This window comes from Typopeltis vanoorti, chromosome 9 (assembly GCF_054136105.1).
Source record: "Typopeltis vanoorti isolate ZY-2024b chromosome 9, IOZ_Tvanoo_1.0, whole genome shotgun sequence".
NCBI lineage: Eukaryota > Metazoa > Arthropoda > Arachnida > Uropygi > Thelyphonidae > Typopeltis > Typopeltis vanoorti.
The window spans coordinates 5,973,367-6,000,581 of NC_143557.1; the positions used below are offsets into that span (position 1 = coordinate 5,973,367).

The window sequence follows — 27,215 nt, forward strand, 5'->3', positions numbered from 1 at the left end:
TCTGGTTCTAACCTGATCTCCCACTATTCTCTGTAAAACTTCTCCAGCACTGATCCTATAACAACCCCTTACCAACTTGTATGTCTCTATCATATCTCCCCTCTTTCTCCTGTCCACCAGACTCTGCAAATTACATCTTCTCAATCTTTCCTCATACTCGACATTCCAGAGGTCAGAAACTACCTTAGTCAGTCTCCTTTGGACCCTTTCCAACATCTCTTCCTCCTTCTGAAAACCCGGTGACCAAATCTAGGCAAAATAGTCCATGTGCATCCTAATCAAAGCCTTATACAATGGAACAAGAATCTCCCTACTTCTACACGTCAGTGTCCTCTGCATTATTCCCAGAAGCCTTTGTGTTGTCTTCACAATTTTGGCGATGTGTCCCCTAAATTTTAGATACTTATCCACTATCACCCCCAGATCTCTTATTTCCTCTACCTCCAATATATTCTCAACAAGCATAAATTCTGCATCCCATCATTGTTTTCCAAATTTTAAAACCTTACATTTTGCAACATTGAACTCACATTCCCATTTCCGTGCCCAATCACTCAATCTATTCAAGTCTTTCTGTAAGGCCACAACATCTTCACTACACTTCATGGTTCTTCCCAACTTTGCATCATCTGCAAACAACTGAATATCTCCATCCAAATCTTCACCTATATCATTAATATACAAGTTAAACAGCAATGGACCTAAAACAGACCCCTGAGGCACTCCACTAGTGACTTTCCTTTTCTTGGATATCGCTCCCCCATACACAACTTGTTGATACCTATCAGATAGCCAGTCTCCAATCCAATGCACCAATCTAATATCCAGTTTGACTGTCAATCTATCATGAGGTACTCTATCAAAAGCCTTTTCGAAATCCAAGTATATTACTGTGTATCCTTTTCCTCTGTCCAAGGAAGCAGTCACTTTATTGTGATAAGTAAGTAGATTACTAAAACATGACCTCCCTTTAGCAAATCCATGCTGGCCATCAAAGATAATACCATTGTTATCAACCCAACTCTGGATCCTAGTTCTCACAAGCTTCTCCAACAACTAAACCACAACACCTGACACACAGCCTATAGTTTGATGCTGGAGTTTGATCACCTCCTTTATAAAGTGGCACAATCTTGCCCTCATTCCACTCCATAGGAACTTGACCGAGTGCAAGACTCATATTAAAAAATATGTCAAAGCAGATGTCAACTCCCTGGCACATTCTTTCAGAATACGTGGTGATATATTATCAAGTCCCACAGCCTTATTAACATCTAGTTTACTCAACTCCCCATACACCTCTTGCTCACCTAAAGTCAGTCTCTCCTCCCCATCATCAACTGCTCTCAATCTCTCCATGAAGTCACATTCACAAGATTGAAAGATCTTTATGAACTGCTCATTAAGTATCACCACCACACATTCCGCAACAACTGTCTTTATACCATTTTCTCCAATCAGTGTCATCCTTCCATACTTATTCTCTCTTTTGCTGGCTACATATCGAAAGAACTCCTTAGGATTCTTTTTGGCTTCATTAGCTAACTGCTGTTCATTCCTCTCTTTAGCTACCCTCACCAACCAAGTCACCCTCCTTGCTTGGTCCTTGCAGACCTCATGGAATTGGTTATTTCTACTTCTCTTATGCTGCCTCCACAATGTCCTTTTTCTCTGTATCGCATGCTTAATCTCTTTATGATATCCCATCTCCCACCCCCAGACTTAACTCGCAATGTATTCCTGGCTATTCCATTCTGATTATCCACATACATGCATCCGTTACTACTTTCAGAATCCACTCTCTTATACCCTGTCTCCCTTACCTCCGTGGCAAACCCCATTAACTTATCCAACTTGAGTTCCTGTACTCACATTTCCTCTCTTCACAACCACAGTCTCACCTGGTCCATTCTCCTGCTCATTCATATCTCTGACATCCTAATACCTTGTTTCCATCACTAATTGCACTTTCTGCAGCAACCTTTCAAACAACTCAACTCCAAAAACCATCAGATGCAGTCCATTGCTTACACGGTTCCACTCATCCTACACATTTATAAACTGCACTTCTTTCTTGTTCACACATTCTGCTAACATTCCATTCATGATCTTTGCTCCAGTTCATCATTGTCATACCAATGCAACATGCAAACTCTCTTCCTACTACACTATTGTCTTTCACTCTCTTCAATCTCTGATATCCATACTAATATTCTCCCGATGCCCAACCAAATCACTTGTTCCAACCACAAATTCCTTCACACACTTCTCATATCGAGCATGTCAATCACCCTTTTCATTCTCCCTCCTGGAAAACAGACCTTGCACACCCTCTCATCTACCACATCCTTTATGATAGAATCTCGATATAGTGCTATTCTTGAGTTATTCGCCACTTCTCTCAACAATCTCTCATTTTATTCTTTTGCACTCATCCAGTCATATCCACTATACATCTAATGTCATTCTGTACATGTGCGATCTTGTTCCTCATCTTAATCATTTGATTTTTTATTTCTTGCATTCAAGCAAGAAATAAAAAATTCATTAGAAAGTCTGGTTCATTAGCCAGACTTTCTTCCATTCCTGCAGTCACTGTTGCTTTACCTCATCAGTAAGCCACTCTTCTGCTTCCATAATCATGGCAAGTTTTCCTTTTTTTTTTTTTTTTTTTTTTTTTAATTACTTCCATATTCACAATCACATCCTCCACAATATATTCTTACACTCACTCTTCCAGCTATTATTCTTAGTCTTCCAGCCATCACTGCCTTACACCTATCATCTGGTATTCTTCACTTCCGGTTCCAGACTTTCGTTCTCAAGTACTGTCTTTAAAATTTTCAGATGAATTCATTTCTAGTGTTGAAACTTAAATAATTAGAGATGTGGTAGTGTTCTATGTTATCATATTGTGAAATCAAAAGTGAGATCAATAATTGAATGCTACCTTCTGCAATTTGTCAAATTGTTCATAATTTAAAAAAAAAATTATCAAATTCCTGACATGTACCCTCAAGGAGTGTACAGAATATGATAGTACTCATGAAAAATTCTATCATTACTATCTTCGTATCTACAATTTTCCTCCAAATCAATCTGTTACTTGTCAAAACTCCAACATTATCAGATCTCTTATTTCTATCGTTAAGGCACTTTGTACCATATCAATCCTCCTATATCTTGGTCTTCCTCGGGGTTGTTTTCCTGCCAACCTGGCAGAGAACACTTGTTTTGCCAATCTTTCCTTGCCTATTCTGTTAAGTGACCATACCACCTAAGATTAGCTCTGCTAATGCATTCCTGGATGCTGACAATGTCAAGTTCTTTCCTAATATCCTTGCTTTTAATATGATATTGCCATTGATGCCATCTGTTCATGCCTCTAATCTTTCTCAGGACTCTCATATCTGCAGTCTCTAGTCTTTGGTCAAATGTTTTACTTCTGACCCAACTCTCAGATCATAAGCTAAAACTGGTTTGAACACCGTCTTGTATACAGCTAATTTAGTGTTCTAACTAATTTCTCTCTTATTTAATTTTAATTTATTCAATTGAATTCCTACCATACAACTTTGTTGATTCTGTTGTCTATTTCCATATTTAATTTACCATCTTTAAAAATCATACCTAAGTAGCTGAAATGTTTTACTTGTTCTACAGGTTCTCCGTTCACAACACAGTTGATATTTTACAATTCTACTTATTTTCATTGTCTTTGTCTTTTTATTGCTGACCTTCATATCATATCTATTATAACAGTTATTCAATTTAGTCAGGGAATCTTGCAAACTTGTAGCAGATTTATTTAGAAGTATAACATCGTCTGCAAAAAGCAAAGAGCTGACATTAACATCTCCAATTCTGATATCATGTTAAATACCACTTTACTTCAAAATGTGATCCATATAGATAATGAATAACAGATGGCATAATGTACATCCTTGTCTCACACCACATTTAATATTAAACCATCTTCCTGTACTTCCTTCAATTCTAACTGCTGACTTGCAACTCAAATAAAGACTATGTATTGTTTGATATAATGCCCCATTGACACCATATAACTGTAGCATATTGAATAGCTTCTCTCTTGGCACTTTGTCATATGCTTTTTCCAGATCTACAAAACTTAAATACATATCTTTGTTATATTCCCATGATTTCTCGACTATTTGTCGTAAAGTGAAGATCTGATCCTTACAGCCTCTATTTGGCCTGAATCCAGTTTGTTCTTCACCAAGCTTTTCTTCCACAATTCTTCTCAACCGTTTCTCAAGTATACTAGCATAAATCTTACCAGGAACACTCAGTAGGGAAATATCTCTGTAATTCTCACATTCAGTTTTATTTCCCTTTTTATATATGGGTACTATGAGAGCTCTACTCCAATCATACGGAATTAGTCCCTCTGTCCACACCTTCTCAACTGTGCAGTGCAGCCACTGTAAGACTTTTATACCACTATACTTAAGCATTTCTGGTTGAATATCATCTACTCCTGCTACCTTAACACATTTCAAGCCTTTGATGCCTTTTTCTACTTCAAGTATGGATATGTATTCCTGACTGTATGCCTGTTGAGTGTTTTTTTTACCACTGTGCTATCACTGCATGTTTCATTTAGCAATTTTTCGAAGTAATTACTCCATACTTCAAGTAATCTTTCTTCTCCCATTTTCATGTTGCCTTTATCATCTCTAACTCTTTTTACAGCATTCTTTCCTCCATTTCTAAGCTTCTTCAACAACTTCCAGAATATCTTACCACCTTCTTGATATTTATTTTCTATGTTCTTGCTAAAGTCCTCTCATGCCTTTTGTTTAGCTAATCTTACACAGTGTTTTGCTTTTTTACATTTGTCTCTGTATTCTCTAAGAGCACAAGCTGACTTATTTGCCAGGAACTTTTTGATATGCTTTCTTCTTTTCCTTCACTTCCTCTTTAACTTCCTGTGTCCACCATGGAGTTCTGATTTTTCTATCCTTGCACACAACCTCATCACATGCCTCTCTGGCTGAATCAATTAAGGTTTTCTTCAAGGATTGCCACTGAATCTCCAAGGTTTGGTTCCTGTTCTCAAACTCTTTCATTTTTTCTTCAATAATCTTTGTGTACTTTAGTCTACACTTCACATCTGAGAGCTGCTCAACTTTTATTCAGTTTAAAATTTTCTTACATGTTATTCTTTTCAATATGAGATTCAATTTTATCCTGCTCAAGACTAAATAGTGATCACTTCCAATTTCAAATCCTCTGTACACTCTGGTGTCCTGCACCAGGGAAAAAACATCACTATCAACAATAACATAGTCTATGAGACTTTTCTTATTTCCTGCCTCTTCTCTCCATGTGAATTTGTGCACATTTTTATGTTGGAACATGGTGTTAGTAATAACCAGTCCATGTCCTGAGCAGAAATCCAACAGGTATTTGCCATTATTATTAGCTTTGCTCTTTTCTCCAAATTTTCCCAAAATATATTTGTATGTCTGACAATCACTTCCTACTCTGCTATTCAGATCCCCCAACAAGGACCAACTTTTCCTTTTACATTGTGTCAGTTGCTTTTTCTAAAGCTTTAAAAAATTCCTCCACTTCTACCTTAGTAGAACCTTCTGTAGAACTGCAGGCAACAAATAGGTCTCATTGTCCAGTTCCCCATTCTCATATTTGCCCACATTACTCTACTTGAGATTGCCTGCCATTCAAGAAGATTAGCCTCATATTTTGTGTTGATTACTATGGATACTCCTTTTCCTTGATCGTCATTCCCTGAATATAACATTTTGTATTTATTGCTCAGAAAGATCTCACCAGTTTTTTTTTTGTTTGTTTCAGTCACCCCCTATTATGTCGATCTGGTACATATCTAATTCCTCAGCTAACTCCATTTCTTTGCCATTCAGGCTTCTTATGTTGATAGGACCAATCTTTAACTTTGGTGATGTTGAGTTGGGGTGTGCTTTCAGATTTGTTCCAGTAGCTGACTTTTCGCTGTTTGCCCTGGTTCTCTGGCAAAAACAATGGGGGTCTTGTTTAACCAGGTGACGTCCCAAACGGCATGTAATTTTGTCATGTTGTACCATCATTTTCTATATTGGTTTAAGCCAATAAGAATACAATTTGGTTGGCTAAATCCCAAATTGCCAGCCCATCCTCGTTCGTTCAGTATCCAGATAGATACCCAACAGGGTGCACCACGAGAAGGTGAGGATTGGACTGGTCGGTTCTCCGCATTCCTTTAAAGGCTATGTGGAGGTCTCCTCTCAGTTATACAGCTTTGACCCTTAAGCACCCCTAATATGTTAATTTACTAAAGGTTGGCCTTTTTTTTTGATGTGACATCATTCCAGAAATACCCATCTCTAATAACATCACAAAATTTCCACACATAAATGATTACATATTTCAATAATTGTAATGTTATATTTATTAATCTATTTAAATAAAAATACAGTGCTAAATTTATTAAGACAAAAGTTTAAAATAGTCTATACTCAGTCCATCTAAATCAAGTTCAAATGTTCTCACCTATGTATATCTGCATGTTCAGAAATTTCTAACTGAGAAAGCAGAGTTCGAGAAGCTAGAGAGATGGCCCTTTGAAATTTTTGCTGAATGCCTGTAGGTACACTGCACCTTTCATTGTTTTCCAAAGATTGGAGCCACTGCCATTCTTCACTACGAGGAAATATGAAAAAAAAATTTGTTTCATAAATGAAACACATAATTTTCAAAAGGTGTTCTTTACCATATTATTATTATTTTATTATTATACAGGTAACTCCATACAGTCAGACAACTCATCATATGCAATTCATTATTCACAACACTAGCCATAAATTCACACAATATTTACATCTCTTCTTAAACTCGCTGATGAAGCATCCACAACCACTTATGGCAACCCATTCACACCACCCTCCAACAAGAAATCTACTCCTTTAACACCCTTGCTAGCCATACTCTTATACAACTTCCATTAGTGACTCCCTGTTCTCTCCCTTCTTGCCATATACTGAAAAAAGTCTTCAGTCAATACGATAATAGTGGGAGATCGGGGGAGAACCAGAGGTCATCCCTGGAAAATGTATAAAGATGGTGTGAGTAGGGGAGTGAAGGGCAGGTTTTTTTCGTGCAGAGTTGTAAATGATTGGAATGCCTTGCCTGAGAGTGTGTGTGGTCTCTGCAAGGAGTTTGAATGTGTTCAAGGCACGGTATGATGAGCTGTGTGTGTAATAAAAGGACCTCCCAGATGAGTCTTTGACTCCATGAGGTCTTGGGATGGTAATAATAATAATAATAAAACCCCTTTAATAACTTAAATGCTTCTATCATGTCTCATCGTTTTCACCTATCAGCTAATTTTCGAAGCTTACAGACAATCTATCTCTTCTTATAGGGAACATTCCAGACTTTTTACAATCTTTGTCACTCGCCTCTGAATTCTCTCTGCAACTTCATTTCTATGGAATCCAGAAGTCCAGATCTGTAGGAGAATTAAGTGATAAGGAATACGATTATATGTGTGTGTAGTAGAGTGTTCTCCCATAATGAGTCCAACTCCTTGGGTGTTACACAATAATAATAAATTATATACAAGAATAATAACCTCTCTGTCTCTGCTTGTTAGTGTTTGCTTCAACAACCACGTAATTTGATGTGCTGTTTTAGTTAACTTCACACTATGCACTTTAAACTTCAACTCCCTGTTCACATTCACACCCAAGTCCCTGCCCACAGCTTCTGATCCCTTCCCAAAGTGTATCACCTTACACTTGGCCACATTAAACTAGCAGCCTACTCTGCATATACTCCTACTCTGTTTAAGTCTTCCTGCAGGATCTCTGCATCACCTCCATTTGTCATTGCTTTCCCAGTTTAGCATTATAAGAAAACAGCCGAATATTTGCTGGCCTGGTTGGCTGAGCGGCTAGCATATCCACTGTCCAGCCAAAAGGTGGCAAATTTGAATCCAGCCATGGGCATGGATGTTTGCGATTGTCTATTGAAAATACTAGTCTGGTGGTGGGAAGTAGATGGTATTGGTGTAGATGATGCAATTTGCTATAGTTGGTACAGTGAGTGGTGGAGATGGAGAGTTGGTGCCCTCCCTTGATGAGTCTTTGGACTTCTTGGAGGTGTCATGTAATAATAATTTCCTGTCAAACCATTTCCTATATCCTTTGTATACAAATTAAACAATAGAGGACCAAGTACTGAATCCTCTGTTATACCACTGGCCACTTGCCTTCTCCTAGATTCAACACTTCGATAAACCAATCTGATATCTGTCCATCACCCACCTTCTCATCCAAATCACCAGATTCATATCCATCCCCATTTTTCACATCTGTATGGATTCATATTAATCCCTATTATTATGCACTGGATATTATGTTTTCTTTCACCCCCACCCCCCCACCACACACACACTTATATATACTGTCTCTTTCTGGGTAGAAAATTTCATGATGGTTCAACCTAAGTAAGAGTAAAACTATTTATGTTTTTGCATTCATGTATATAAGCAATGATATAAGATTTATTTATTTATTTATTTATGCTTATGGCTACATGAAACTGGTAAGTGAAGAGTACAAATCACAATTTCCAGCAACAAACGATGAAAATCTTAACATATAAAAGTTCATTACATAAAAGGCACAACCAGCTTTCTAAATCTTTCCTTTTTTTTAAAAAATAAAGCAAAAGTAACCTGCCGTAATCAAGCCAGGGGCAATTATCGTCCTACTGTAACAAGTATGACAAGGCTGCATGTTCTCACAACATAAATGTAGCTGTATCCTAGGTTTAATTAGAGAGCAGTTGCGTCTTGTGTGAGAAAACTTGATCCATTAGAGGGGGCCCCATTTCACATTACATCATCTTCTAACATGAGGAGGAGTTCTGCTGATACCATGAGAAGACTATGAGAATAACGTCTTCGTGGTGAGGGACCATTATCTTCTGTTTCCTCCATAACCACCGCCACACCAACTACAGGTCAAGGTCCAGGCTGAAAAGCCAATTTAAGGCCTCATCCATCACTTTGTGGATGTCCTGTAGGCCACCACCGTGAAATTGGCGCCTTGGGTAATTACACAATATGAGTAATTACCCAAGTAAATTATGAGTAATATTATATATTACTCATAATTATAATATTATATTACTCATAATATTATGATTATGAGTAAATACACAATATGAGTAATTGTCTGAGCCACAGGAGAACAATCACAAATAAGGGTGATCTGACAGCCCCCATTTATGTAGAAGGTAGCCATCTGCCCTGACTAGTTCTGATCCTGTTTATTGATGACCAAATCTTCCTAGAAAGATCAAAACCAGGCTGCAGAACACAGGGATCTTCTACCAGGAAGCCATTTGTTGGGAGATTGTTGGACCAGTGTTCTCTCCATATGTCAGATATTGATGGCAGCGCAGCTGAAGAGAGTTCGTCCATGGACCAGAGAGGCTTACTAGATTTGAGGCATAGACTAGGTGGATTTATGAGAGTCTGATGTAGGGGCAGGAGTGGCTTGCTCACTGCTTTATTAAATTCCTTAATTGAGGCTTGTCTTCTCCATATGTGTGGTGGAGCAATGTTAGATAGAACAGCCAGCTAGGAGAGAGGGGTGCTTCTCACTATCCCACTAATTGTGCGCATGGTAGAGTTTAGCTGGGTGTCTATAATGTTAGTGTGTACTTCTTTCCCAGACAGGGGCACAATATTCTGCTGCAGAGAATGCGAGGGCTAGTGCAGACGACCTTTGGACTTCTGCACCACAACCCCAGGTTGTTCCAGCAAGCCTTGAAATGATATTATTTCTGGTTTTAATTTTATTGGAGAGGTTGATGATGTGCCTTTTATAGGTTAGGCTTCTGTCCACGCTCACCCCAAGGTATTTTGGGTGAGGTTCGTGTTCTACCATTTTTCCACAGAAAGAAAGGTTGAGTTGTTGATTCGCCTCTGCATTGTACAGGTGGAATACTGAGGACACTGTTTATGCTGGATTTGGCTTCAAGTACCACTGCTTAAAGTACTCTTCCAGGGTGTTCAGGTCTGTATTCAAGGTTGATTCTAGGTTGGTAAAGGAGGTGAAATGATGCAAGATCGCTAGGTCCTCAGCATACATATACTTGCTTGATCTGGTATGAGGTAGATCATACACATAGATGTTAAAAAGTATAGGGGATAAGACAGAGCCCTGAGGAAGACCGTTGTGAAGGAATCTGGGCCTGCTCTTTTTTTGGCCAATATGGACCCGGATCTTTCTGTTGGAGAGAACAGAATCAAAAAGTTGTAAAGTTTTTTTACACTTTATAATATTTCCTAGTTTTAAGAGGAGGCTCCTGATCCAGACAGTGTCATAAGCTGATGTTAGGTCAATGAAAGTGGCTCCAGATTTAAGTTTCTTCTGGAAGCCTGCTTCAATTTAAGAAGCAGGCCCTGACAACTTAAGAAGCTTTAAGTTGTCAGGGCCAGGACCTGATCACAGCAACTTCTTCCTGGCCTGAAGCCAGCTTGTTCAGTCAGGAGTGCTCTTTCGATGAGTGGTGACATTCTTTTAAGGAGAATTCTTTCAAAGAGCTTAAAGGTGATGCAAAGTAAGGAGATAGGTCGCAGGTTTTTCACATCATTTGGATCTTTCCCTGGTTTGGGCAATGCAATTATTTTGGCTTCTCGCCACAGCTTTGGTAGTTTACCAGTCATGATGATTTCTGAGAAAAGAGCAGCCAGTCATGTTTGGCCATGTTGACCAAGATATTTTAGGAACTCAGGGAGTATACCATCCACTCCTGCAGCTTTGCCATTCTTGGTAAGTTTTAAGGCAATTTGTAACTCTTTCCAAGTACTGGGTGTATGAGTTCAGCAAACTCAGGTTCCATTCTCAGGATTTGTCTGGTGGAAGCTTGTACAGCAATTTTCCTGGTAGGGCTGGGATGAATCTTGGAGGTTTTCAATAAATGGTTAGCCATTTGATCAGGAGTTTTCTCTGTTGTTGGCTCTGCTCCACCTAATTTTCTCAGAAGTGACCAGCTTCTCTGACTAGATGTGATGAAATCGAGTTCATTGATGGTTGAGATCCATCTTTCCTTTCTGTTTTTATCCAGGGTTGATATGAGCTCCTTAGCAATAGTTGGATCTTCAGATTCCTCATATTTGGTTAGGAGTGCCTCACTTTCTCTACTCCAACATGGGATATATTGTTTTCTGTAGCCTGTAGGGATAGAGGCTTTTGCTGCAGATTTGAGTAGTTTAACAAATCTAGGATAGCAATTAGGAGTGGGAGGAATTGCTCTAATGGTTTGCTCGATTTGTTTCTGAAATGCAGTCCAGTTGGAGCTGCAGAGATTCCATCTAATGATTTGTGTTCTGCTGATGACTGGGATTGATGTTCCTATCTCTATTAATGTAGAACGATGTTGACTATTAGGGAATCTATTAAGGATGGTTCTGATTGATGGTAGAGGGTGGTCTTCGGAGTCTTTAGTGACTATGCACAGATCTGGGGTGTAGGTTCTGTTCCATCTGGCTGAGTAAAGAGTGCCGTCTTGCTTGGCATCATAATTCAAATACAAGTTATAATTATATAGATGACACTGTATGTTAAGATTTTTTTTTATTCTCTCCTTACAGTCACCAGAGTGTTTCCTATAATTCTGATCAAGGTTTTGGAAAGTACACTGTACTTTGAAAAGCCATGCATAAAAGCTTTAAATCACAAATACAAATAACATCTCATTATTCACTTAATTTGCAAATAAAATTTTTAACTCCATATAACATGGTATATGTGATGTTTAAGATTGGTCTCCATGGATTCATAGGACTCATCATGGAAACCAATCTTAAACAGCACAAATCTATACCATGCTTTAAACTCATTCACTTCTTCTGACTACCTTATCAGGAAATGCATTCTATGCATCCTCCATGCAAAAAAGTCACTCCTCACTGCTTCCATTCATAACTTTAAAAGGATGTCTCCCTTGTCCATGCTCCTTCCCAGTGGCATAGCTGGGGGTGGGGGCAGCACTTTGAACTTTACCCTCTACATCATTTTAATTTTTTTGTAGTATTTTTGGTGTGTACTGAGACCGGGCAGCAAAAGCTCTAGCAATGCTATTACTCCTTCCATTTGATCTATCATACTAAAGACCTCCCCAGTGTCAATCCTGCAACTACCCCTCAACAGTTTAAATTCCCCAATTATATCACTTCTCCTTTTATTGACCAAATTCTGCAGTTTGCATATCCTCAGTCTATCCTCATACCTAACATTGTATAAGTCTTGATTTGTACAGTCCTGAGTTCTGGTATCATTTTTGTTATTTACCTTTGAGCCCTTTCCAAGGTTAATTTCTCCTCTTCAAATCCTGGTGACCAAATCTGAGTACAATGATCCAGATGTGGTCTGATCAGGGCTTTATACAATGGAATCACAACTCTCCTAGTTAGCATCCTTCTCAATGTTACAGGAATCCTCTGGGTTACCTTCATTGCCTTTGCCATATGTCCCCTAAGCTTCATACAGCTTCCCATCAATGGATCCTAAACTTAAAGACCTTACATTTAGTTGCATTAAACTGACACTCCAAGGGCTATTAGTAGTGCATCGGCACGATTACTAATGACCATTCTCAGTTTTACATCTGAATTTTTTTTTTAATGTAAAATGCTGATAAATGGCATTATATATAACTTCATCCCATGCAAAGTAATAAAGCAAATTCCACTCTGTGATAAAACTACACAGATCTAATCTAAGGTTACTGAAATATGCTCATATATATTTATTTTTATTATTTTGTTTGCATGGAGAGTGATAGGCAAGTGGGATGCACTGGTGAAATGTGAATGCTAGGATTAGCATAATTGATATGTTGATCTCTGAATGAGACCTCCATGATGAGTAAAATTCCATAAACTCTGCCAGCAGCTTACAAGAATAAACAAAATTCTGCTGCTTAACATACTGTATATGAATAGCTAATGAAAGTGGATATTAGATCCAGCATTATTTCAAAGCCGAATGTAGAAACTATGTTTGTAGAAATAAGTTGACCAGAGAGCTTACGGGAATACACTCACTGGCATTCACTAGTTACCTTAGTGTGGACTACTTAGAAAACATAGGGCCACCCAAGCATCTATAAGCAAATATATAGACACTTGGGAGGTACCTATGTTTTCTAAGTAGTCCGTGTTAAGGTAACTAGTGAATGCCAGTGAGTGTATTCCTGTAAGCCAGTGTTTCCCAAAGTGGGGTAATTTGAATATTTTGAGGGGAAATTAGAGAATGATGTTGCATTCATCACCTTATCACCAATACACTAAAAAAAATCACCATTTTCAGCAATAAATTATCGATGTTGCAATCCTGACTTTCTGAGAAAAAAAGCTGACAACACTAGTACAGCAATCAACATAAATACTTGGTAGCATAAGTGTGTTAAGGTTAGATCATAGCATCTGTCACTTCTGAAAAATAAACAGTACCAATTTAACTTGAAGAAATGCAACATGACAAGTCTATTAGAACTTTATTCAACATAAAAGGAACAATGGCACGGCTTTATGATGAGACAGAAAATAAATACCCAAATTCAACTAGGTTTGCAAGAAAATTACTGTTATCCTTCCCATTGTCATATTTAGTTGAATGTGGCTTCAGTGCTGTAAATGACTTGTTGAAAAAAAAAATAAATAAATCATCTGGATATCACAAACCATGCATTTGAGATTAAAATTGACTAAATTAGTACATCAAATAAAAACTCTTTGCAGCAGACATCAAGCTAAAGGATCACATTAACTTGGATTTTATTTTCCTGAGTTTGATTTATGTTTTATAATATATAAAGTCTAATACAAAATTTATATTCATTGAAGATAGCCAAATTAAAAACAGTTTTACCTATGTTCCTTTTTTAATTTGAATACCTATTTATATTATACTTTTTCAGAACTTGGTTGACTATTATGCTATGAGTAGAGATCCTATTTTTTGAAAACAAAAAACCGGGACACAATAAATTTTGTAGAATTAAGGTTTAAGAGAAATAAATTTTTGTTCGTTAACATTATGTATTTTAAAATAAAAAAAGTAAATATTTATTTGAATTTGAATTATTAATGTAGATAACATAAATGTTTATACATACGTCAAATAAATAGAATTCTAATAACACTTTAACACATATGACAAAACTTAAACACGTAACACTTAAATCAAACATTAATAAATATATGAAATATAAAGACAAAGAATAAAGATATGAAATGTTAATATGTCAATAAAACGGGAACTACAACGTAAATACAATAAAATATAAACAACACGAGCCTTATGCGTATTGTATAGATGCATAATATCTGAAATTATATGAAAAATAAACACATTTAATTTAATTTAAAAATTAAACTCAGAGGGCGCTCGTGAGTCAAGCGCAGTGACCAGAGTACGTTTTATAAATTTTGAGTGTTCTAGTACGTTCACCAACAGATCTAGTACTTTTTTCCTTCCGAATAATAATAATAACATGAGAGTTCGACATATGAATTGAATATTTTTCTCTTCTCCCACCTCCCCATATGTCACATTCAGTGACACAAGAATATGATTTCTCTTTTTTCACTGTTCGCTAGTCTTCCCCCCACGATCCCGTACTCAGGCAATCCAACTGGCATTAGCCAATGAAAATATATTCTTCGCTGTTCAAACACTTCGCGAGCGTTATAAGAAGTCCAATGTTTTTATTAACAAAAACTTGTTTAATTCTTCATCGAAAATATTATTTAGATTTTACTTTTAAACATGGACAAGTGACAAGAAAAAACGTTCTAAATTTAAATTTGATTCTAAATCTCATGAGAATATGTGTAGTGCATGAATCAGTAAAGTACATAAACGAGCTATTGAAAGTAAAGATATCAATGCTAGTCCTTTCCACTCACAAGAAATAACTTCTCACACAGGTAATTCAGATAAAAGAAAAAGTGATGTTAGTTATGATTCAAATTCAGGTTTGCAAGACTCATCTAAAAAGATGAAAAAATCATATAAGCAAAAATTCAAAGAAGAATGGGTGGAGGATCCCTTTCTTAAATCCTGGATTTATTCACATAAAAGTAAAGGACACACTGCTTATTGTAAATTTTGCGATATAAGCATTAATGGTAGCAAATGTCTATTGATTCGTTATGCAAACACTAGCAGAATGTAGAATCTAAAAGAAGCTCACCAGGTATAATGTCATTGTTTAAATCCAGTTCCAAATATCAGTCGGAAAAATAAATTAAAGAGGCAGAATTAAGATTATGTCCATATGATGCAGACAGGTCCCTCCATACAGGGGTGCAATGAACCCGGGCGGCACAATTTAGGGGCGATATAATCGAACACGTTCATAAAAAATATGGAATAAATAATACACTGAACTGTTTGTGCATACTTGTCACCTTCGAATGTGAGAGATTTCAGTGAGGGGCTGAGTCGCTGGCTAGTTAAATAAATGGTATGAGCTTCAACACAACTTACTTTAATCACTGCTCTTAGCACAGTGAACAAACATTCTAGGAATTTCTTGAGTTTTCGTCTTGATGGACCTGTGTTTCACAGGATTTCTCCATGCGTGCAAGTCACAAAGATGCCTCCAACGATCTCAGCCTCTCTCTTCCATGTTATACCCATTGATTTCACTAGTGGATCTTCTCATCTTGTAGGTGGTCTTCCTGGTTTTTTCTTTATTCTTGTTGCCAGTTGAAGCTTCTATATGCCCATCTGTTATTCTTGAGTCTGGCTATGTGACCTGCTATCTCATGATGCTTTCATATGCTGCAGTTACCACATCTTTTATGCCTGATCTCTTTCTTAGTTCCGTGACTCTAACATGTTCCATTTTCTGATGTTACAAATCCTACGTTCCACTGCACGCTGGGTTATTCTGGGAGTCTCTTCTTCTTTTCTTGTCATGTTCCATCTTACATTACAGGAGTATGTTTGTTTATTATATAAAAATAAGTTTTTTTTTACTATTTGTGTTTTTTCTTTATTTTAATATACATTCCTCTTAATGTGCAGCATAATAAAATGATTCGCAACGTGTTATTGTACTTCGGGATTCTTTAATTTTTAATGGAAAGGGGGGCACAAAAATTTTGCACTCGGGCGAAGCAAACTCACGGAACGGCCCTGGATGCCGAACACAATCTGCTTTTGTAGCTTATGGATACTCTTCCAACTCTATTGAAAACAATTGCTCCTGATAGTGAAATTGCTAAGAAAATACAGTGTGGACGCACTAAATGTAATTATCTTATAAAAAATGCGTTGGCTGTAGATTCACGCGATGAAATCTCAAAAACCTACCTTGATGAATGGACTCCTTTTCACAAAAGAAAAATTGAAACATTCACCAGCTACAGATTTTACTGTTTCTGAAGAGTTTATTAATTTAGCAAATCTGATAAAAATAACGAATAAATACTTCCAGTGTTTTTCTTGTGGGTTGGAACCCTGTATATATGTAAATAGCATAATAAATAACTGAAAATTTAATCTCGCATTATTTTAAATACTAAAATGAGACTAAAATTATATGGTAAATTAATACACATGTGAAATGATAGAGTTACAACTGGGCCTTTTATGATGAATGACAACTGCAGCTCTTGGACTCATAGATGACTACAGTGAGGCGAATTTTGATTTTTTTTTTCTTTTCGTATTTGTTGTACATGTATTAATTTAGCGGTTTTACATTGAGTTCATCTATGATAATAAGGTAGTCATATCGTAAAATGCCCTAAATAGAGTGAAACGAAAGCAAATAAAAATTTAGTACTTTTTTTCAGCTCTAGTACCTTTTTCCTGCATAAGTCAGTACGAAATATTTTTGCTGGGTGGTCACCCTGGCAGTGACATGTATAAGAAGAGCTCCTGATTGGGATAAGTTTTCTAGGAATAATTAAATATATATGCGTAATTGTTTGAGTAAGAGAGGCTGTAAACGTTGTGCGATACCGGTTTTATTAGTGTGTGTAGGGGGGGGGGAGGGATTTTTTTTTTTTTTTTTTTTTTTGCCAAAACTTAATTACGAAATCGTTATTATTAGACTTAGTAACCGGCAAAAAATGGCGGCGGCATTGTCTTTCCATGACTTTAATTTAGATTTCAGTCGTTTCGTTAAGTGTGAGGTCTGTTATATGTATTATTTCGATTACATAAATGATTTGTGGATATTTGCTGCGGATGGAAGGAGGGTGTGTGCGAAGTGTCACCTGAACGAGAAATTGATGAATGCAAATATGAAACTGATGACAGAAAGTGTAAGTAGCGAGATCGTCGCGGGGAAATGAGTACCCGTTTGAAAGAGAGGCAAAAAAATGGTTAAAAAATCAGTAAAAAATAAAAAGAGAGATTTGAAAACCGTAACGGATGTTAAAAGGGACGAAAGTGAGGTGAGAGTGGTGAAAGGAAACGAAATTGAGAGAACGAATAAAACTAGAAATGGCGTGATGCAGAAATCGAAAGTGAAAAAAAAAATCGAATGAATGGTTGATTGCGAAAGTTCGACGCATATTGGACTGAAAGTACAGAAATAAAGACAGATGAATGTGATTGAAAATGAGAAGAATGATAGCGAAAGTTGGACGCATGTTGGACTTAGAAAGTTAGAAAGATTAAATGATAGAGAGAATGTATCGCAAGATTCGGAAGTTGAATTGGATTGGATGAGGCAAGAAATGAAATGGATGCGGAATGAAATTAAGAAAATTCGGGTAAAAACTATTAAAATAAATAATGATGGCATGAAAGAGTTAAAGAAAGATGTGCGAGTGGCGTTGTATGGTGACTCCATTATTAAAGGTGTGCTGGAAGATAGAATGCACAAGGTATGTTTTCCAGGCACTAAAATGAGTAGTGTGATTTGAGGCATTGGATATGAGGCAAGAGCGAGCAAGAGAGTTAATAGTTACGAATGATTTGAGAGAGGACAAAGAGTGTGTCAGAATGGATATCAGGAGGCTGCTTAGAAGGATAAAAGAGAATAGTGTGACAGGAAGGGTAGTTAGTGTGTTGCCTATGTATAACCGTGGTGAAATGAGGTGAAGAGCAAGGATTATGAATGATATGCTGGCTGAAATGTGTGAGGAGACGGGAGTACAATTTGTTAATGTGTGGAATGAGTTTAATGGACGAAGTGAGCTGTATGGGAGCGATGGACTGCATTTGAGTGGTTATGGTGTGAGTCGCTTGGAGAGACTGCTGCTGGAAGGTAGAAAAGTGAATAGAGAGAATGAATCAGATCGAGTGGGAAGTAATGTGGAAGAGCAGTAGAGATTCAAGAGGTGGTTATGAATGGGGAAGTGCGTGGTATGAGTACAGAAAATGAAAAAATGGGTGTGCAAGAGGAGCAGGGAAACGGGGAGGCTCAGGGTGGACATGGGTACACAGCATGAGGAAGGTGGATGCTCCAAGAGGAGGTAAGAGCATGTGTAAGCAGGAAAGGAATGGAATGACTAGGGATCAAGAGGAAACAGCTGGAATTGAAAAAGAGTTTTAAAATGAAGAAGCAGAAAGGGAAATGGCCCCAGTCGAGCATGGAGTGATCACATCGAGTGAATAGTATCAGTGGAACTAGCTGTAGATCCAGAAATGAGCTGTTGTGTTTGTATACAAATGCTAGAAGTATAAGAAACAAGGCAGATGAAATGATTGCACTAATTGCGTCTGTTCACCCAAAGATTGTCGAAATAAGTGAGACATGATTGGAAGAGGATGACATCCTGACAAGAATAGAGATGGAAGGGTATGATGTGTTTCGTGAGGACAGAAGGGGTAAAAATGGAGGGGGGAGTGCTATTGATGAGAGAGAAAGAGTTATGTCCATATAAAGTAGAGATGAAAGAGGGATATAATGCCAGTGGAATCAAATACTTGGTGGGATGTTGTTATAGACCAGGTAATGTGGATGGTGGTGATAATGAAATGTACAATCAAATTAGACAAGTAAATAAGAAAAGGGTGATCATTATGGGTGATTTCAATTATGACAATATAGACTGGAATGATGAGATGGCAACTGGAAGTAAAGAAAATGAGTTTCTTGAGTTTTTGAGGGATAACTACCTCAGACAGTATGTAACAGAGGGCACACGAGGATTGAGGGTCTTGCATTTGGTCATCTCATCAGAGATGTAATAATAAATGAGGTGTCAAATTATCCACCAATTGGTCAGAGTGACCATGAGGTGATTACTTGGGTGGTTGCCAGCAGTGCGAGGAACTCTGTGAGAAAAGGGCATATGTGGAACTACAAGGGGGGGGTGATTATGAAGAGCTCAGGAGACACCTTGCAGGTGTAGCGTGGAATGAGGAGTTGGCTGGAAAAGAGATCAATGCAGCTTGGGGGGATTTTCAAAAACTGTTTAGTAGATGCAATGTCAAAATGTATTCCAAGGGTGAGAAGGTTAAATAACGTGGGTGTGAGATGGACGAATAAAGAGATTAAGCATGCGATACAGAGAAAAAGGACATTGTGGAGGCAGCATAAGAGAAGTAGAAATAACCAATTCCATGAGGTCTGCAAGGACCAAGCAAGGAGGGTGACTTGGTTGGTGAGGGTAGCTAAAGAGAGGTACGAACAGCAGTTAGCTAATGAAGCCAAAAAGAATCCGAAGGAGTTCTTTCGATATGTAGCCAGCAAAAGAAAGAATAAGTATGGAATGATGACACTGATTGGAGAAAATGGTATAAAGACAGTTGTTGCGGAAAGTGTGGTGGTGATAACTTAATGAGCAGTTCATAAAGATCATTTAATCTTGTGAATGTGACTTCATAGAGGGATTGAGAGCAGTTAATGATGGGGAGGAGAGATTGACTGTAGGTGAGCAAGAGGTGTATGGGGAGTTCAGTAAACTAGATGTTAATAAGGCTATGGGATTTGATAATATATCACCACGTATTCTGAGAGAATGTGCCAGGGAGTTCACACCTGCCTTGACATATTTTTTTAATATGAGTCTTGCACTCGGTCAAGTTCCTAAGGAGCGGAAGGAGGGCAAGATTGTGCCACTTCATAAAGGAGGTGATCGAACTCGAGCATCAAATTATAGACCTATCTGTGTGTCAGGTGTTGTGGTTAAGTTGTTGGAGAAGCCTGTGAGAACTAGGATCCAGAGTTGGGTTTATAACAATGGTATTATCTTTGATGGCCAGCATGGATTTGCTAAAGGAAGGTCATGTTTTAATAATCTACTTACTTATCACAATAAAGTGACTGCTTCCTTGGACAGAGGAAAAGGATACACAGTAATATACTTGGATTTCGCAAAGGCTTTTGCTAGAGTACCTCATGATAGGTTGACAGTCAAACTAGGGCAAATGGGGTTGGATATTGGATTGGAGACTGGCTATCTGATAGGTATCAACAAGTTGTGTATGGGGGAGCGATCTCTAGGAAACGGAAAGTCACTAGCGGAGTGCCTCGGGGGTCTGTTTTAGGGCCATTACTGCTTTTAACGTGTATGTTAATGATATAGGTGAAGATTTGGATGGAGATATTCAGTTGTTTGTAGATGATGCAAAGTTGGGACGAACCATGAAGAGTAGTGAGGATGTTGTGGCACTACAAGGAAGACTTGAATAGATTGAGTGATTGGGCACGGAAATGGGGATGCGAATTCAATGTTGCAAAATGTAAGGTTTTAAAATTTGGAAAACAAAGATGGGATGCAGAATTTATGCTTGGTGAGGAAAAATTTTGGAGGTGGAAGAAATAAGAGATCTGGGGGTGATAGTGGATAAGTATCTAAAATTTAGGGGACACATCGCCAAAATTGTGAATAAAACACAACGGCTTCTGGGAATGATGTGGAGGACACTGACATGTAGAAGAGGGAGATTCTTGTTCCGTTGTATAAGGCTTTGATTAGGCCACACATGGACTATTTTGCCCAGATTTTGTCACCGGGTTTTCAGAAAGATGAAGAGGTGTTGGAAAGGGTCCAAAGGAGACTGACTAAGGTAGTTTCTGATCTCTGGAATGTCGAGTATGAGGAAAGATTGAGAAGATGTAATTTGCAGTCCGGTGGACAGGAGGAAGAGGGGAGATATGATAGAGACCTACAAGTTGGTAAGGGGTTGTTATAGGATCAATGGTGGAGAAGTTTTACAGAGAATAGTGGGAGATCTGGGGAGATCCAGAGGTCATTCCTGGAAACTGTATAAAGAGGGTGTGAGTAGGGGGGGTGAGAGGCAGGTATATTTGGTTCAGAGTTGTGAATGATTGGAATGCCTTGCCTGAGAATGTGGTGTCTGCAAAGAGTTTGAATGTGTTTAAAACACGGTATGATGAGCTGTGTGTGTGTGTGATCAAAGGACCTCCCAGATGAGTCCTTGACTCCATGAGGTCTTGGGGTGGTAATAATAGTAATAACTTAAAACTTAAACAGACGAACGAAATAGATGCCGTGGTTGCGATTAGTTAAACATACAGTTGGGCGACTGTCATCCTCATTCTGACATTCTTTTCTCCCGTTGAATGAGATGTATGGAACTAAATCGTTTCCCAAAATTCCAACATTCTGGTAATTCACCGAACTATAAAATAAATATGTCTCTGCTTTTTGTTTTGTAAACATACATTTTTAAAAGCACCCAAAAATATTACGACTTGTACTTATTCTTCTTAGAAATGTTAATATTTTTATATTCTAAAAAATCCGGGACATTTAGCGTCCCGAAATAAACATATCGGGACGCCGGGACAGAAGTAATAAAACCGGGACGTATGGGATCCCTAGCTATGAGGACATCAAAATCTGAGGTGGGGAATGATCCAAAAAAAGTTTGGGAAACACTGCCGTAAGCTCTCTCTGGTCAACTTACTTTTACGAAACTTGAATAGTTTCTACATTCGGCTTTGAAATAATGCTGGATCTAATATCCACTTCACATCGCCAAACTGAAGCATTTTGGCTCTTTATTTTAGTGTGTGTGTGTGTGTGTGTGTGTGTGTGTGTGTGTGTGTGTGTGTGTGTGTGTGTGTGTGTGTGTGTGTGTGTGCGCGTGCGCGCGTGTGCGTATTAATTAAAAATCTCAGGATGAGAGATAGATGTAGAAAGTTTTTTTTTTTGCGGAGTCGCCCTGACTTACTTGTCTGTTTGCTTACTTGGGAAATAGGATTAAATCCAAGTTTTATTTAAAATTGCTTGGAATTTTTAATATATAACATACCCAAGGTAAAAAAAAAAAAAACTTTCTACATCTATTTCTCATCCTGAGATTTTTAATTAATAAGGTCAAAGCACCTTGTGGCAACTTGTTTAGGTAAAATTTATAAGCTCTGTATTACTTAAACCTTGGCATTTCTTAAGCCTGGTTCCCACTGATTAGACCTCAATAAAGGTCGAAACCGGTCTGGGTAGTGGCCCCTGCCTTTAATGTATAGCATCATACATCTCTGCTAGGAGATTATGGACCATGGTAAATGGCTGTCAATTTAACGTAGCTAAGTGTAAGGGAATGCACTTCGAGAGGGTGAGATCACATGCTGTTTACTATATTGATGCAAGAAGTTGAGGAGGCAAGAGACTTGGGAGTTATTGTGGACAGAAGTTTAAAGGGCATATTGCAAAGATTGCCGAAACATGAAATCAAATTGCATATTGTTGAAGAACACACTAACAAGCAGCGATAAGGAAGTTTTTGTTCCACTTTATAAGGCATTAATAAGACCACATTTGGACTATTGCGCACAGATCTGATCACCTGGATTTCTTGTTGATGAAGAAATAGTGGAGAGGATTCAGAGGATTCAGAAGAGAATTACAAAGATTATTGCAGGTCTGTGGGATGTTCCCTACGAGGATAGATTGAAGATCTGTGGGCTCCAAAAACTAGCTGATAGAAGTAGGAGATGAGATATATGATAGAAGCATATAAATTATTAAAGGGATTTTATAGAATTGATACTCATGACATTTTCAAGACCAGTGCAGGAAGGAAGAGAATGAAGGGCCATCCCTGAAAATTATGTAAGAGTGTGGTTAACAAGGGTGTTAAGGTGCAGATTGTTTGCTTGGAGGGTTGTGAATGGGTGGAATGCGTTGCCAGAGGTGGTTGTTAATGCTTCGTCTGTGAATGAATTCAAGGAGAAGTATGACAGGTACTGTGTAAATAATTGTTAGTATTTCAATGTAGAGTCTCTCACGATGAGTCTTTTGACTCCATGGAGACACCGTTATAATAATAATAATAACATATATGTAGATAGATATACTCACACACGCAACGTCAGTATACGAGGGTGGTCTGAAAAGTTCTTGGCCTCGACCAAGTGGCAACACTATCGGCAAGAGATTCATTTTTTCTAAGTTGGTACATCTGTCATAAACATCCATGTGAAATTGCAGGTCATTCTATTAAGTATTTTGTTTTATACAGCTCTCTGAAGCAAAAGTGTTGTCTGTATTCCTTGAAATGGATAAAATTGAGTATCGTGCAGTTATAAAATTCTTTGTAAAAGAAGGTTTAACGGCAAAAGAAATTCATTCGAAGTTCATAAAAGTTTAAGGGACCTCTTCTCCTTCGTTTATGACAATTAAGAAATGGGCAGCCAACTTTAAAAGTGGCCGTACCAGCCTTAAAGATGATCCACGCGAAGGACGTCCACAAAGTGTAACACCAGAAATAATTGATCACGTGCACAATATGGTATTGGATGACCGGCGAGTCAAAAGTGCAATAAATTGCTGAGACTATAGGCATTTCAAAAGAACGTGTAGGATATATTTTGCATGAAGAATTGCATATGAAAAATCTTTGCACAAGATGGGTGCCGTGCTTCTCACAGCAGATCAAAAACACACTCGCATCTCTGAGCAGTGCTTGGAGCATTTTAACAAGAATAAAACCGATTTTGTGCGTCGATTTATTAATATGGATGAGACTTGGATTCACCATTACACACCAGAATCCAAACAGCAGTCAAAACAGTGGACAAAAGCCGGTTGTTCAGCGCCAAAGAGGACAAATAGGTTCCATTAGCAGGAAAGTTCATGACATCGGTGTTTTGGGATGGCATTTCGGGTGTTTTGGGATGGCATTTCGGATGTTTTGGGATGGCAGTAAAGGCATTTCGTTTATTAATTATCTTGAAAAGGCTAAAACAATAACCGGAGAATATTATTCCGATCTTTTAACCAGACTAGAAGAAAAAATTCGTGAGAAAAGATCCGGTTTCAGGAGAAAAAAAATCATCTTTCATCAAGACAATGCACCTGCCCTCAAAAGTATTTTGACAATGGGAAAATTAAGGGATCTACACTATGAATTGCTGGAACATCCACCCCATTTCTGGCTCCTCTGACTTCTATCTCTTCCCAAAACTAAAACTCTTCCTCGCTGGTCAGCGGCTTTCTTCGAATCAAGAGGTGATTGTAGCTGTAGAGGAGTATTATTATTATTCGTGACACCTCCAAGGAGTCCGAAGACTTATCGCGGGAGGACACCTATTATACAACTCTCTCCATCTCCACCACTACACTGAACCTCTACTACCAATCATCTACATCAGCGCCATCTACCTCTCACCACCACCACCACTAGTATTTTTTGTCTGTAAATTGCGTGTGTTCCGAAGGGCCGATTTGTCTGTATGCGGGATGAAAAACCCGCGTTTCCGGGAGAAAAAAACTCTGCTACCTCCGTATGAGATCGGCTAACTCACCTTCGATTGAAAATGTCCATATAAAGATTCCTCTCGTCATGACGAGACTCAAACTTAGACCTTTTCCAATTGAAGGGCGCAACGCTACGGAGGCGCTTTTGCAGATTTTACTGAGAACCACTACTGGGACGGGATAATGGCGCTGCAGCATCGCTGGAATAAATGTATTAGTCTTAAAGGGGTTATGTTGAAAAATAAAAATAATTTTGAAATTATAAATTCGTTTTTTCATTGTTAGGCCGAGAACTTTTCAGATCAACAAATGAAAGATCAACATATCAATTACACTGATCCTTATATTTACACACTCTTTCACATTCCAGCAATGCATTCCACGCACCACACACACACGCGCACGCACGCACGCACGCACGCACGCACGCACGCACACACACACACACACACACACACACACACACACACACACACACACACACACACACACACACACACACACACACACACACAGAGAGAGAGAGAGAGAGAGAGAGAGAGAGAGAGAGAGAGAGAGAGAGAGACAGAGAGAGAGAGAGAGAGAGAGAGAGAGATCTAAGGAATTTAATAAAGGTTGTGATGGAAGAGAAATTGATATAGTATGTACGTTAAAATTTGGAATAACAGAGTATTGTGAAGGCCTATATACAAATAAGCCACTGCATAGTAAACCAGCCTATTATGAATAGTGCAATTTAATGGCATCATCTGATATGAAGTACTCAATCTTCAATCAAATAGGCAAATTCTGAGGCTTAAAGAAAATAAGAAATTTTTTCATCCCACGGCACCAACATTATGGTTTGAAAATATTGATTGTTCGATAGACCTGTAAATTATCAATAGTGGACTGGATAACAAGCAATTACTGCTAGAGTAACTAAAACAACGAAGCCTGCATAGTATATTGCACTACTTGGAAAAAAGTCAACCAATGCCATAGTGTGAAGAACAAACTACCATAGCACCTTAATAAGATGTAGGACCTCGTTTCGCTTCCACGAAATCATATACGGGCATACTTTTCACAAGCATACGATAGCAATCAATGGGAATTTTGGATCATTCTTCCAGTAGGCACATAATGGGGTTCTGGACTCTTGTGGAGGTGAACATCCCTTGAACTCACCCAACGTTCCAGTTTATTCCACAGACACTCAATAGAGTTTTGTTCGAGGCTCTGTGGAGGCCAGTCAAGTGTGGTGGTGTTCATGTTTACCTGGGATCGCCCAATTTGTCAAACGGATAAGCCTAAAACACAACATCTTATCACAATGCCTCTTTCAAACTCAGTCGGTTTCCTTCTGGCAGCCATTTCACCCAGACACAGTTGCAATGACTTGGGAGCATCATTTTCAATCAATTTATACCAGCTACAAACATGTGACTTGTTAAATGGCACGATTTACTTTGCTCATGGGTGGGTGTGTGTGTGGGTGTGTGTGTTGATTTCTTTCCAAGCAGAGCATGTCTTTTAACCACCTTACTGGACATTATGGATCAAATACGCCTCATACGCTTCGTATCCATCATATATTTCAATGTAATATCAATGGTATTAAAATTTTAACATGCACTTCGCATCCATGATAACCTTGATGTCTATAGACGTCTTGGTCGGTAGCGTGGTTGCAGGTGCACTTTTGATCAATTCGTCTGCTTTGTGGAAGAAACCCCACCCCCAACATTTCTGGGCCCAGCTAATTTACTTTCACTTGAAAAATCCGCATAAAGTTCCTTTGCACCATAGATGGAATTTGAAGCAGGCCTTTTTTTAAAAAAAAAAGAACTGTGTTGTTATTGACTGAGCTGGAGGCTCACATCTATAGACGGAGGTTCTCTCTCTGATTTGAATGATTGATTTATGGTTTATTGGTGCAATGATAGCAAAGGTCATACTGCACCAAAGCAAAGTTTACTGAAAGTAATAATAAATTAATAAATAATAATAAAGTGATAAAGTATACATTCTGCGCAGAAAACAAAATTTTAAAAAATATGAATTAAACAAGGTAGTATCTAAGTCATAATCGAATGTGTTTATATAAATTAATTCTTTGTAAAAAAGAATTAAAAACGTCATGAAAGTATGAGTTTGATAAGATCTGCATGAGTGTATATAACCTGACTAGATTAGTAAACATTTCAGTTCCTCTCTGTGTAGTTCTGGCACTCCATCAGAATAACAAATTGCCAGATGTTTGCTGCATTCTGCACACTTAGGTAGGTATCAGCCCTCCGTAAATAACAGTGTGCAAGATGACTAACGAATGCTAAGCCTAGCAAGAACAACTTCATCTCTTCTGTTTCTACGTCGACTAGACTGCCAATGCTAAATTTCAGACCTAATCTCGTGCAATTTGTATTTCAGTGCTTCCTGCCATGAAGACTCCCACTGGATAATTAGCTGTGTGAAGTGTGTATATGAGACTGTCAAACAGTACTGGAAAAAAGTATGAGCTGATCTTGCA

The 27,215-nt window shown here is 38.1% G+C and overlaps 1 protein-coding gene across 1 annotated transcript in view; it reads right to left on the reverse strand.

Moving 5' to 3' along the window:
* LOC150102861 (ankyrin repeat and fibronectin type-III domain-containing protein 1-like) overlaps positions 1-27,215 on the reverse strand; it is a 355,850-nt gene that overhangs the window by 88,912 nt on the left and 239,723 nt on the right. The window contains exon 21 of the mRNA XM_090397404.1: positions 6,535-6,684. Within this exon, the coding sequence (XP_090253530.1) occupies positions 6,535-6,684 (150 nt within the window). The remainder of the gene's footprint in view (positions 1-6,534; positions 6,685-27,215) is intronic.